This window comes from Lycorma delicatula, chromosome 12 (assembly GCF_047948215.1).
Source record: "Lycorma delicatula isolate Av1 chromosome 12, ASM4794821v1, whole genome shotgun sequence".
NCBI classification, from domain to species: Eukaryota; Metazoa; Arthropoda; class Insecta; order Hemiptera; family Fulgoridae; genus Lycorma; species Lycorma delicatula.
Window position 1 is genome coordinate 31,487,354 of NC_134466.1, and position 14,777 is coordinate 31,502,130.

The 14,777-nt window shown below is 31.2% G+C and overlaps 1 protein-coding gene across 1 annotated transcript in view; it reads left to right on the forward strand.

Moving 5' to 3' along the window:
• The window catches only part of LOC142333290 (ATP-binding cassette sub-family C member 4-like), a 92,550-nt gene that overhangs the window by 38,986 nt on the left and 38,787 nt on the right, over nt 1-14,777 (forward strand). Inside the window, exons 8-14 of the mRNA XM_075380312.1 lie at nt 719-857; nt 2,459-2,569; nt 3,311-3,535; nt 7,842-8,006; nt 8,200-8,321; nt 9,952-10,049; nt 14,643-14,728. Of these exons, the coding sequence (XP_075236427.1) occupies nt 719-857; nt 2,459-2,569; nt 3,311-3,535; nt 7,842-8,006; nt 8,200-8,321; nt 9,952-10,049; nt 14,643-14,728 (946 nt within the window). The remainder of the gene's footprint in view (nt 1-718; nt 858-2,458; nt 2,570-3,310; nt 3,536-7,841; nt 8,007-8,199; nt 8,322-9,951; nt 10,050-14,642; nt 14,729-14,777) is intronic.

The following is a 14,777-nucleotide window of genomic DNA, read 5'->3' on the forward strand; positions in this document are numbered from 1 at the left end:
TCCTTTGTGTACAAGATGGCTTCTTGTTCAGTGCTGAAACAGCTTCTTCAAAATTTTTCACCCAGATTTTAATGGCATAGGCTGATAGATAGCACGTCATCATTCTGATGGCTGTTGAAGTGGTATCAGAACTATTGTATAGTTATAAAATTGATGGCATTTTTGTAGATTACTTAAATCAGAATCTGTGTATCTGTCCAATTCTACGTTATAAATAATGCAAAGAAAGAAGTATCTGTTGTTACTGAGCATGACCCAAACGTTACAGAAAAAAATTCAATTAATATTTGTATATTCTATGGCACATCTGTTATTATAGGAGTTTTTTGTTAGTTCTTTGAGGGATCATTTTTTCCCTGAGATTAATATACTGTATGCATGGTGGAAACAGAACTTGCTGCAAGTTTTACTGATGTTAAAACATTTTATTTAACCTAGTTGTTTTATGAATATTTGTAGTTGATGTTAATTGTTCCCTTTTAACAGTCACCAATCTGCTTACAGTTCCCTGCTTTCAACTCATGCAAATGAGAACTTACTTTATTTCTTCTTTAATTGTTTTAAGAGATTCAGTTTATTAAAGTAGAAGGTTTGCTGCTTTCATTATAATTAAAACTGGCATTTCAGTTTTTTAATATGGCTTGTTTCTTTTTTACTGTTTAAATAGATAAATAATTTTGTTGAAATTAAGTGCAGTATTGTTTATTATTTATTTTAGGGCTGAATTAGATATTGTGAAAAAAACAACATTCCTTAGAGGGATTTATATGACATTTAATATATCGACAACAAGAGTTGCATTGTTTTCAGCTTTATTAGTCATAGTATTATCTGGAGATCATCTTTCTGCAGACAAGGTATTTAATACATTGCCTAATTCAGTAATTCCCAAACTGTGCTACAGCACCCCAGGGAGTCACAGCCTCTTCACAGGGGTACTGCAAAATATTGAAAAAGCTTCATAATTAATTGAACCAAGACATTTATAATTATTAATTTAATGTTAAAGTAAAAAAAAATAATGAAGATACATGAGTTTTATTTATTTTTATCTCTTACAAGTAGTCATACTTTTACTTAGGGTAGAGCGCCATGGAAAATTTTTAATTGAAAAAGGGTGCGACTCAACAACGTTTGGGAACCACTGACCTAATTATTTAAAAATAAAATTACCAATATATAATTGTATTAATAATCTAACTATAGACAGTATAAGAGGAATCCACAGTAACCAGGCACAAAACGTTTTTGTACCACTTAGTTTAATGCGTGTTTTAAAAGTATGCTTTTAAAACACAAAATAATAATAATAAATTGAAATTGTGTTCATTCATTTATATTTATGTATTGATTTAACTTGCTGTAATGATTTTAAAATAAACTAACTCATTTGATTATTGCAATCAATAACTGGGCTACAACATACCTTTACTTGCACTTAAATTAGTAAGATAAAAGTGATAAATGATAATTGAAATATATAATAATCAAAACCAGGACCAGCTGGTTTTATTTCTTTTTATAGTTAGTAAAAATTTACTACATTTTGATAAATAAATATTTATATATATATATATATTTTTTTTTTAATAAACTTTAAATTCTTACATTTGTATTTTGTTTCTGGGATTTTATATATATATTTTTAATAAACTTTAAATTCTTACATTTGTATTTTGTTTCTGGGATTTTATTCATTCTGTTTTATTCAGAATCAAATTCTCTAAAAGTTTTATTTAAAATGTTTATGTACTAACTGCCACTTAGCAAAGCTATTTTACACCAAACATAAAATAATGAATTTTTTTACTACAATCTTTTGTCTTTATCCCAGATTTTGAAAATACTAAAAATACAATTCTGGGACCATTATCCAATATTTCAAGTTAGATTTTATTTACTTCTTATTTTGGGTTCCAAGAATTACAGTTAGGCCTAATTTTACTGAAGGCATAAAAATCAGGGCAAAAGTTTTTGTCAAACATCACTTTTTGCCAAACATACCATTTGTTCTATTGTACTGTATTTGTGTTTTTAAATCTAAGATAAAAAATTATTTCTCCATTAGGTAGTTTCCATCATTTAAAAACGATCAGTGTGTTAAAATACAATATATATTTATCAAAATAAAGGATAAATCTCTTTAAATAATTATCACCTATATTCAGTAGTCTTTAATTAATATCATACTACAAAATTATTTGAATATATTATGAAGACATATCAGTAACATTTTTTCCCCAATTATTGAAATATTTAGATTCAGAAGATTCTGAAACTGTGCTACACAGTTACTGTTGTCTATATTTTTTTCAATCTTAGTCTGTGAATTAATGTGGGCAAAAGTTAATTTTCTTGCATCTAACTGCATAAGTTTTTTACTATTTGGATTTATTATTACATTGTTTTTTTTTTTAATATATATATATATATATTATTTAATACATAATGTTTATAGGTGTTTGTCATTGCAGCATACTTTGGAAGCTTGTCTCAGACATTTTCCGGGATGTTTGTTAGGGGTTTTGCAGAAATATCTGAATGTAGAGTATCAATTCGTAGATTACAGGTAAGTTATATATATATTTTTTTAGTGTTTCTGTATCATCATGTAATAAAGTATTCTAGTCTTAAGTTCAATGATGTCTTTATGATATATTTTATCAATTTGTTTTTTGGATTTTGAGCTTTTTTGAACACTTTTGATTTTGTTGATTGCAATTAAAAGGGGAGGTGCACAACTAGATGTTACAACAGTCCAAAATTTCAACATTCTACGGCTAATCGTTTTTGAGTTATCTGAGATACATACATACATACATATGTACAGACATCACACCAAAACTAGTCAAAATGGATTCAGGGATGGTCAAAATGGATATTTTAAATGAAATCTGAAAACCAAAATTTTTCATGATCGCAATTTCATTCAAGGAAGTAAAAAAATATTGACTGTTACGTCAACTTACTCACTTTAAATGTTCCATTTAAAAAAAATCTTTTCTATATTCTTGATTCTCTAAATAAGTCACAATTTTTTTTGCTTGATGAATTAATTCATTACAGAAGCTTGTAGTACATGGGAATATGAAAATACAAATTTTGTAGATTATGAAAAATACCATGCCTGACTGGGATTTGAACCCAGGACCTACAGATGAAAGGCCAAGACACTACTACTCTACCAAGGAGGTCAGCTGTATATCACATTTTATAATTTATACTTATCATAATTTGTATGTATCATATTTCAATTTTCAATCTTTTTTTAATGTTTATTATTTCATTTTTTTCTTTTTATCTTTTACAGAGCTTTCTACTGCGAGATGAATATAAATCACAAATAAAATTAAATTATGATGAAAATGATAAAAATAATAAATTTTATGATAAAGCTGGTAATAAAGTTTTCATCCAAGATGTCTCTGCTGCTTGGCATCCAAACAGTTCTGATCCACCAACCTTGAATTCAATTAGCTGTTCATTTAAACATGGTACTGTAGTTGGTGTTATCGGATCAGTTGGTTCAGGAAAGGTAAAATAATCTGTTTTGTATTTGTTAGATTGTGTATAAAATCATGCTTTTAAGTTGATAAATTAATTTTAATAGTTTTTTATTATTGTTTAAGAGTTTAATGCATTTCTTACTAAAAATATAAGTAACATGAATAAAAAATATTAGTTTTTAGATGTTGAAAATATATCCCATTTAAGACACTAATGATAACTAATAAAAAACATTGATAATGTTTTAAGACTGATACTTTTCCCATTGCTGTGAGATTTTCCATGATTTTTATATTCCGCTCTCTGAGGACATGAACCGCACTGTAGGTATAAACCATAATTCAGTGCAGGGTTCCCGGTCCTGGGATGGAATTTTTTATTTATGTAATCTGGAGATGTTTGTTTGTTGATTAGTTTTGGAATGCAAAACTTTTTTATTTTCAAATAAATTAATTAAATTATATTACTATTTGACATTCTGAGAAATGAATATTTTTTGTTTAGGCTACTTTTTCTTACTGACAGATGATAGATATATCCTACGTATTTTATCCACTTTGCCTTACTGACTGGCACTGTTTTATACTATGCGGTTGTGAAAGTTATTATGATAAACAATTTTATCAATTGGTAATAGTAATTATTATCTAACTCCCAGAAATAAATAATTACTCAGTTTTTAATTATTAATGATAAAAATATCATTTATTTGAAATATAATCCATTTTATAACCCGATTTGTTTTATAATCTATAAAGTATTTTTATAAGCTCACTGTAAAACCTGGAAATTATATCAGTCATTCGTTTGTAATCCAGTGTGTTGATGGTTTTAGTCGTTTACATTCTTAGCTATTTGGTTTTGTAAATTGTAAATAAATTTATTAAAATGGAATCTTGCAGAAAATTTCTTGTTAGTTTAGCCAAAAAAGAATACGAGACTTCAAAAATGCCTCCTCAAGTGATAGTGATAGTAAAGAACCATTTAGTACTGATGACTCGTCCTCTGACCAAGACGATATTCCATCATATTCAAGTTCAAGTGATGAGTCAGATGAAATTGAAGACATGCAGTCTGACTTCAAAAACCTTCATCATGGAGCCCTGAATTCAAACAGGAGGATCAAAATACGACCACTGAACGGAAAGGATGGCACAACATAGAAATACAGGCACCAGACTTCACAGTATATCTAAATGATCAGCCAAAAATTGAGATTAGTGAAAATATGAAAACTGTGTTAGATTGTTTCAGACTTTTTTGCACTGATGAAATAATGAACACAATAGTGGAAGAAAACTAATACTTATGCTGAAGAAAAATGAAATATTCTGTTGAAAATTCATTCCAGAGTAAATAAATGGCTACGTAGCACAAAAGAAGAAATGTGCAATTTTTTCAATCATTCTCACTATGGGTTTAGTTGATGAACCAGTCATTAGTCTTGACTGATCCAATGTTTCATAATACGTTTCATCTCCGATGCCAAGAGATAGATTTCTCAATTTGTTGCGTTGCATGCATTTTAATAATCATGTTATTGAGGGGGAGAATCAGCAGAATGATAAACTTTTTTAAAATGCAGCCTCTGCTGACATTACTTACAAACAATTTTAGAGCTGTTTTAAAACCAGAAAAGTATATAGTACTTGGTAAATCCATGGTAACATTTCATGGGAGATTAAATTTTAGGCAGTATATCCCCCCAATAAGTCCCACAAGTACGGTATAAAAATATACAAACTGTACATGACAAATGGGTACACATGTGAAGTAATTGTATATGTAGGAAAAGGAACAACGGATACACAGGACAGCCACACAGAAAGAATAGTACTTAAATTATTTGACACCATTGAGTATGGAGAGGGAAGAAAAGTATATGCAGATCATTTTTATTCCCACTTGCAGAGAAATCGTATGAAAAAAATTACATACTTTGGAACTCTGAGGTGTAACAGGAAAGAGGTTCCAAAACAAATAACACACAGTTAAAACGTGGAGAAATTGTAACTCTAGAAAAAATAAAATTAAAGTTATTAAGTGGCATGATAAGAGATTGGTTTCAGTATTAAGTTTGGTGTATTCTCATGATACTAATCTAGTTGAGACAGGTAGAACAAATACCAAAGGTGAACCTTTTAAAAGACCATGTTGCATGATACACTATAACAAAGCCAAAAAAGGAGTTGATATGAGCAATCAAATGTCATATCATTCTGTTTTATGAAAGTGTGAAATGGTTTATAAAACTATTCTGGTTAATAACAAGAAAATCACTATAACACAATTCAGGAGCATCTTAGCAAAACGTTTAGTACAAAAACCTGAAAATATTAACAGTGAAAAAGTAGTTGGCAAATTAATTCACCACATGTTTGTGAAGCTGGAAGGTCCAGGGCAAAAGAAGAGAAAAATGTTCTGTGGATGCTATCAAAATCTAAGGGAAACATTGGCTAGTAAAGAAGCCGATAAAAAAGCGCGGAAGGTAATTTCATATTGTCAAGATTGCGATAGAAAACCTCGTTATTGTTTTGAATGTTTTAATTAGTCTTATCTTTAGTAAATAGTATTACATAATTTTCTAGATTAACATTAAGTTTTAATTATATTATAGTTACTTTATTGATTGTAATTTTTTTATTTCTGGAATAAATAAAAATACCAGGTAGGATCATTTTTAGAAAACTTTACTGGTGTAATTATAAAAATCAAATAATATCAGAAACAATAATTATGAATTTAGATATTAGCACAGTGCAGTTTCAGTACCCCCCTCCGCGGGTTGAGAAAAATATATTAGTCGCCACAGATGCTACTGGTGAGGGTGACTCAAACTACATAAAATTATTGTTATTCTAAGTACATACAACCTGTAAATAACGTTTCATGAGATATAATTTCAACTTGATCCGACAGATGTCTGCAGCAGTAAATGGTGCATTCAGGATGCCAGAGACTGGAGCTGCATTGTAGGGCAGTATGGTTCCATACTTCAGCAATTGGAAACGCACAGATGAGGAGACAAATAATTATTGTGCCGCAGCTTATGTAATATTATTTCCTACTCCCAGGGACTGGAATAGCACTTAATGTGTTAAAAAAACTGTTAAAAGACAGACTCATTTAAAATTTGGGTTTTCAGTCATCGTTGCGATTACCCTTAGTGACTGGCATAGGTTGCCAGTCACTTTCTGATATCAAGTAATGTTACTCTTGGGAATTTCTTCTTTTTTTTTTTTTTTAATTGGGCTGGTACATATTTCAACCATCTTAATAAATATTAATTTAAACAAGCTGGAACCATTAATATATGAAGCCCCCTCACTTTGAGTCTTTATGGAACCCTTAGAAAGGATACAAAATCACATACAGTTTCTCAAACATGTGTAGGATGACATGTTTATGGGGCTGTGTAGGATGTTATCATCCTACACATGTTTGAGAAACTGTATGTGATTTTGTATCCTTTCTAAGGGTTCCATAAAGACTCAAAGTGAGGGGGCTTCATATATCTTTTAATTCCTTCTGATACATGCACGTACTCGTATAATGCTTTTGAAAATTATTTTTTATTATTACTTCCATGAATAACTACAATTATTTCAAAGCTATAATACCTCCATTTATTTTGAGCCTTTTCTTTTTGTACAGCCACAGATTAAAAATAGAATTCCCAGATTGGTTTGGAGTTAACGCTGTCTACAATAAATTATATAAAATATCAAGAATGCAATAATTCAAACAGGTTCCTAAAAACATTTTATATGCATAGAGAGGGTGGCTAGAAAAGATCATCAGAATACTCCAGTGCAGAATCAAGAGTAAGGAAGATGGATTGTTCATAAGAAAAGATTTACCCACAAAAATTGATAAACAAGAAAGACAAACTGACCAAAAGGAGTACTTTCAAGAACTCACCCAGGCTGCAGGCACTAACCTGCTTATAAATTATGAAATAATTTTTAGTAACAATAGGAGCCTTCAGTTGATCTGTGATTTTGCACTAAATAGCTGAAGTATATGCTTCAGTAAGATTGCTTTTCATCCAAAAAATAAAGATCCACCTGAGACCACGCTTATACTTCCTTAATAATCCCCACCCAAATCCACAATTTTGTGATATCTAGAAGTAGTTAATTGAATTATAAAACATTAAGATATTTGAGTTATACATATAAATCCAGTAATGAAAAATGTTTGCTGTGGTATAATTTATTATCACAGTGGTCAACTTTTGCCTCTGTAAACATTTATATATTAAAAAAATCTTAAATATTTAAATGTATTTTAGTTCTTTGTTAGTAATATATTTTTTTAATCTTTTATTTTAGAGTTCATTTCTTCAACTACTTTTGGGTGAAATTGCAATAATAAAGGGTAATATTGAAATTCAAGGTTCCGTTTCATATGCATCTCAGGAAGCATGGGTGTTTGGCAGTTCAGTCAGACAAAATATACTATTTGGTCAACCATATGATCGCAAACGTTATAAACAGGTTAGCTAATTTTTCAAAATTTTATATTTATTTTGTTGTTAAAATTATTAATATATACATCTTCTTTTTTTTTTTTAATATTGTCCTAAATTATTTTTCTAAAATATAGATTAAAAATTAAATATTTTTATTATTGAAGTAGTCATTACCATTTATTTTCTAGGTAACTAAAGTTTATGCATTTATTTTCTAGGTAACTAAGGTTTGTGCACTTGAGCGAGATTTTGAATTATTACCTCATGGTGACATGACTTTAGTTGGGGAAAGAGGTGCTTCACTATCCGGAGGTCAGAAAGCAAGAGTAAATCTTGCAAGGTTTGTTTTACTTTATTTATTCTACATTCTTATATTCTGTTGTAACCTTATTGGATTCAACTTGCCAACATAAATGCAATGTTCTAAATGTAGAAAACAGGTTTCTCAGCTGTATGACTTACTGTAGACCCAAGTGCAAAAAGTGAAGTCTCAGGTTCTAAGGCTAGATTTTAGCCCCCCAGTGATGTGGGAGCAACAAAAACTTCTCTGTATAGACTGATTGTCATTTGGAATCTTGCTGGTTTATATTACTTATCATTTAGGGTAGTAGACAATTAAGGTTCCTCCCTGGTAGAAACCAACCATTCTTCTTACAAACGGAAGTTGTATGATAAACTTGAAAGTGTGAACAAAAATATTAAGAGGGTAGTATTTGTTCTACAAACATGGTATCTGATGTTGCAATCTGTTGGTCAGATTTGGTACCGCTGATGAGTGTGTGACCGCACTCAAAGTTTGGTAGAGGATGTTGCAGTCAGAGTGAATCAGTTGATTTGTGGTATGATGATTAATCCCATAAAGCCTGGTATATGTTCATTCAGTCATTTGTGTGCATGGGGAGCCACAAGATTGTATATTCTATATGACTCTGTTTCCAGACCAACTCAGAGACCTCATGTAGAGAAACTAAATTTGATTAACAGACAAACATAGTTGCATATCTGACTGTAAACCCATGTGCAAAAACTGACCACAGTTTTATACTGCAATGGAGATAAATCAAAATATTCTTTAAAATTTTAATAACAATTAAATACTTTTTATTAGAATTTATTGACAGTGAAAAAAATTTTTTTAAGTATTAAATAGAGCATGATTTTAGAACTATATACTTCTTAAATCTTTTTAAAGACGAATTATTTTAAAAATAGTCATTAGATCAGCCTTTTCAATTGGTCAATTGTTCTTTCGGTTTTTATAAGACAAATTTATTTGATGAAATCAAAATATTAAAATTATCAGTTAGGCAATGGTGACATAAAAGTAAGTCTTCCATTGTCATCATTCTTAAAAATAAAAAATTGGTTATATATGTATATAATATCAGTTTTTCCTTTTAATTCAGAAAAAAGAACAGTACATAATTGATACTAATGAATAGTTGTTTTTATCGAGAGAAGTTTGACAACAGTCATTTAATTATTTGCATGCAAAACTGATTTGTGTGTGTTTTTAGAATGTGTTCTAAAACTAGTTCAGTTAATAAATCAATAAACATTGTAGTTTTCAAATCATGACATATATTTTTAAGCATCTCGTAGTTAGGGGAAATTGTTTATTTTTTTGTGTTCTACCAGGAAAATTAACTTATTTAATTACTGAAATCTTATTAGAAATATTAACCTAATCTAACCCATATGTGTTAGATTAGTTTGTAAAAATAAGAGATTGATTTTTATATATTTTTTTACTATTTAAATTTTTTTTTTAAGTTTATTCTTTCACTTGCATGCAGTAACTGTGGAGTGTGTTTACATTTCAAAGTATGAAGGAAAGAAAAGGATGATTTTAGAGATAGATGATTTTAAAAACATAAAAAAATGATTTGAAAAAGATGATTTTAAAAACATATTTCGTTAGTTTATATTATATATGTAATTATTTAAAAGACTTTTACCTTCTTTTTAAGAGCTGTCTACAGAGATGCAGATATTTATTTACTTGATGATCCATTATCCGCTGTTGATACTCATGTCGGTAAACATCTTTTTACTAACTGTATTAAAGGTAATAAATTGTATTTCATAGATTAAGAAGTATTCTATTTTATGTTTAAGTATATAATAATAATTCATTATTAATTATTACAGTATCTGTCTTCAGTTTTCATACTCAAGTTTCATCAGAATAAATATCTGTACTGTTATTAATATTATTAATTTCTTTTTTACTACTATTAAGTTTACTAGTCTATTGGCATTCACCCTTTCTAGTTAATACACTGCAGCCAAGAAGCAGCCATATACATCTCTTTTTGTAAAGGAGTCTTGTATTGTCATGAAGCAGTTTTTCATTTTCAAATTACTATTTTTATTATTTCACTATAATGGTATATCATCATTAAAGCTTTTACTTTTTATATACCTAAAAATACCTTCAATTCTGTCTTGGTTACAGCCTTAAAAATTCATGCTGTATTGTGTACCTTAGTTGTGTTTCCTTATGCTTACGTGTTATTTCCTATAGTAAAAATTAGATTAATTTTTTGCTTTACACTCTTTATAGTCATTCTTATGGTAACATGTGTAAAGCTTTTGAGGTATAAGTTGAATTGGTCAGAATTGTCTTCTTCAAGAGGAAACTTCATTACTTTCATTTCATGTAAAGATGTTAATTATATGACTGCTCCCTGTAAACCAAGATGAATGTGTCACTTGTGGAGGCTGGATATCTATCACTTGCATGTGTTGGGGTTGGCATCCCTGTATGATACAACACATTTCATTCAGTGGATAAAAACTTTATTCCTTAATCCCTATTAAATTTGGTATGATGTATGGAGTGGGCAGGAAGTCCCTTTACAATAACTATGAAATTATTAGGATAGGTGCAGCTTACCTTCTGTGGATCTAAAATGTCTGTGTGGATTTCACCATGTTCAAAGCACAACTGTATGCGCCTCCATGTCTGGTTGTTTATCCACAACAGTATATCAGGGATGATCATTTCAAATGCTGACCGAACAGCATCTTGAAGCTCTCGTTGTTGACATACCTACGTTTTTGGATCTCTTCTTTTACAAAACTTCAAAGTGCATTGTCAGGTGTGGTGAGGTCAGGGCATCCTGCTGGCCAAGGCAATGAAGCTGGTAACTACTCTGACTCATGTCCTATCCCCTGAATTGGAAAAATTTCATTGAGGTGTTTGTAGACATTCTAGCAAAATTGGCTGGAGCACTGTCTTGCTGAAATGTAATGTAGTGTCAGTGATCCCTTTTGTTGTTAATTCTGGAACCAACCACTCATTAATTATTCTCAGATAATTGTGTTGATTAACTGCGCCATCGAAAAAATAAAGATCAAGGGGATGTTCATCTGTCATCCCAGCCAAATCATAACATGAAGCAGATGTTGTTCGATTTCCTCAAAAGAGTGAGGATTGTTTTTTGCCTAGAAAAAAAAAACACTTCTGTTATGAGAGCTGTTAACAAAATCAGACACTTGTCAGAGAACATGGCATTCTTTTTATTGTTTGCTTTCAGAAAGCGTTCAAGTAATAATTGACAAGCATAAACATGTCAGTCAAGGTCATTGTCACTAAACTGTCTGGACGAAAACATTTAACTTTCAAGTCCTGCATATGGCCTTGCTTTGTTGATCTTGGAATGCCTAACTCTGCAGAACATTTGCGCATTAATTTCATTGGTGATCAGTGAATCAGTGCCTCCACAGCAGCATATTTCTCAGCTTGATGCTCAGCCTCCCACTGTGTTGTGCATCAAGAACACTTCCTGTTGCAAAAGCCTTCTACTCCCATGTCAGTAACATTTGCGGTTTAATATTTCCAAAATACACAAAGACGTCATTCATAACGTTTTACCATTATGTAGATTTTCATGGACTCGCACACAAGCTAACAAATGCTCTTCAACAATGAACACACTTGTATCCGCCATCGTTTCACGCTCAGCTACAACTTAGGTCATCCCACCACGATTGAACACACCAGACGATCCACACCACGGCTTATCCTCCCCATCTTTTCCAGCAGCGGTGAGAATTGGCAGCAATAGAGCCTGATTAAGCTGGATTTATTACAGTGTAAAGGGACTTCCCGTCCCATCCATATGGTACTTGTTATTCGTGGGAATAGTTAAGCTCTTTCAAATTTGCATTGTCTCCTGTCTAATCACTGAAAATTGTTAAGTTATGACATCTAACATACTTACAAACAATTATAAAACCAATTCAGATTTTTATCAAATCAAAGTGCTTTCTAGAAAAATATAAAATATTCTGAAATAGTGTTGTTTTATTATATGAGGATTATTTTTTTTCAAGGTCTGATCGGTCGTGAAATAAAAACCCGCACAAAAATCGGATGAAGCTTTGCGCATATGTGTTGCATAGCGTCTCTAGTATGGCCTTCAATCACGTTGCATCACTTCGTTTAGTTCTGAACATGCAGCTTGCATGTAAACATGTCTACAACAATAGCATCTCCCGCCAAGTGTGAAGTGCATGCAGTAATTTGATTTCTTCAGGCTCAGGGGTGTAATGCAGCTGAAATTCATTGATGAATAAGTAATGTGTACGGTGAAACTTTAATGAGTGACAGCAAAGTGCGACAATGGTGCAAGAACTTTAAAGCAGGATGTACAGATGTTCATGATGCAGGCGGTCAGGGAAGGAAGCAAATGTCAACCGATGATCTCGTTGAGCGAGTGGATAAGGCAATTTGAGAAAATCATCAGTTCACAATTTCTGTATTGAGTTATTCGTTTCCTGAAATTTCAAGGTCAGCTCTCTACACCATTGTGGGTGAGAGACTTTAGTACCGCAAACTGTGTGCAGAATGGGTTCCCAAGATGCTTTTCCGACCATCACAAAACAATGAAAATGGACGCCTCCCTAACGTTCTCCAGCGCTATCACAATGAAGGAGAAGGTTATTTGAACAAAATTGTCACAGGGGTGAGACATGGGTCCATTTTGAAACTGAAGAAACAAAAGAACAATCCAAACAGTGGATTGCATTCTCATTCTCCCAGTAAACCAAAGAAGTTCAAACGAACCTTCTCCAACAGAAAGTGTATGGCTACTATATTCTGGGACCGGAATGGAGTTCTCTTGGTGGAATTCATGAAACATGGCACAACCATTACTGCAGCCTCATACTGCGTGACTCTTCAACGTCTACGAAGGGCAGTTCAGAATAAGCGGAGAGGAATGTAATCATCAGGCATTGTCTTTCTCCATGACATGCTCGGCCGCACACTGCAGCTGTAACAAAGAAGCTCCTGCAGCGTTTTCATTGGGAAGTGTTAGATCAACCACCATACAGCCTGGACTTGGCTCCATCCGATTTTCACCTCTTTGCTCACATGAAACGCTGGCTAGGAGGACAACATTTTGGCACAGACATCAAGCTGCAGACCAGCATAGAAACATGGCTGAATACACAGGCAGCTCTGTTCTATGACGAGGGTATTGGAAAGTTGGTACCATGCTATGACAAATGTCTAAATTGGAATGGCAACTGTGTAGAGAAATAGCATAACTATGTAAGTACTTGTTACAAATAAAAAATTTTCACTGTGGTTTTAATTTTGTGACCGATTGGACCTTGAAAAAAGATAACCCTTGTATTTCAGATTTTTAATATTCCTAGAGGTGTTCTTTTTTAAACAAAATAGTCATAATTTACTAGCAAATTCATAGTAATTTGATATTAAATAATTCTGATATTTTGCAGTGTTAAAAAAATAATCAAAGTTTTTTGAATTCTTTGGTCAGGAAATTTTATCAATGTAGGTTGGTTCCTGAAATGGAAGGTAAGAACGAAGAAGGTAGAAATGTAAGAATTCAAGATAATGTACCTTGTTTAAGAGCTTCTTTGTATGTTGTGTTGTAATTCATACACTGTGATTATTTAAATAAGTCATTTTTGTGTCAATTTGCAATGTTGGTTTACAGTTAGTAGTGATTTAATATGTGGTATGTCTTTACAATGATTGATTTGTACAAAACTTTGCACAAATATATTAACACAAAATTTTGTGTGATAAAATCATGTGCGAGTAAAAATCATGATCAATGTATGGGAAGCCTGCTAACATTGATGCCTGTTTGTCACAAAAGTTAAAGATCTTGAGGGTTAACTAATCAAGAAACTAACAGAAAAGTATAACATTTAATTACTCATCTATGATATTCAAATTGAAAAAATAGGAGGGATTCATTGAATTGTAACAAAGTTTGTAACTCAATCAATGTTACAAGATTAAAAGAGATCATGTTGTAATCTGACATGTTAAGTTGACCCAAAAATGACATGAACATTTTTAAATTGCATGTTTCAGAACAGTTGATGAAACATGGCTTTATGACTACAGTTAAAAGTAAATTTTATTCTTCAGTGGGAAGAGAAAATTTTACCAAGGCACTAGAGTTCAGTAAAATGTGAAGGTCGTGTAAACAGTTTTTTTGATAGTAAAGATATTCTTTAGTACAAACTTTTACCTGAAGGATAAACTACAAACTGAGTATTAAAAAAGATAGATTTTTTATCTCAACTATTTCCCAGCATTTTTATTTATGTGTTCATGTATGTTAGTGTTTTACAAGAAAAGTATTTTTTTAACTTTTTTTTTGTATTGCAGGATTTTTAGCTGATAAAACAGTAATACTTGTTACTCATCAATTACAATATATTAACAATGTTGATCATGTCATACTACTTCATAATGTAAGTAACTGTAATCCTTTTTGTGGTAGATAAGTAGTTCTATACTGAT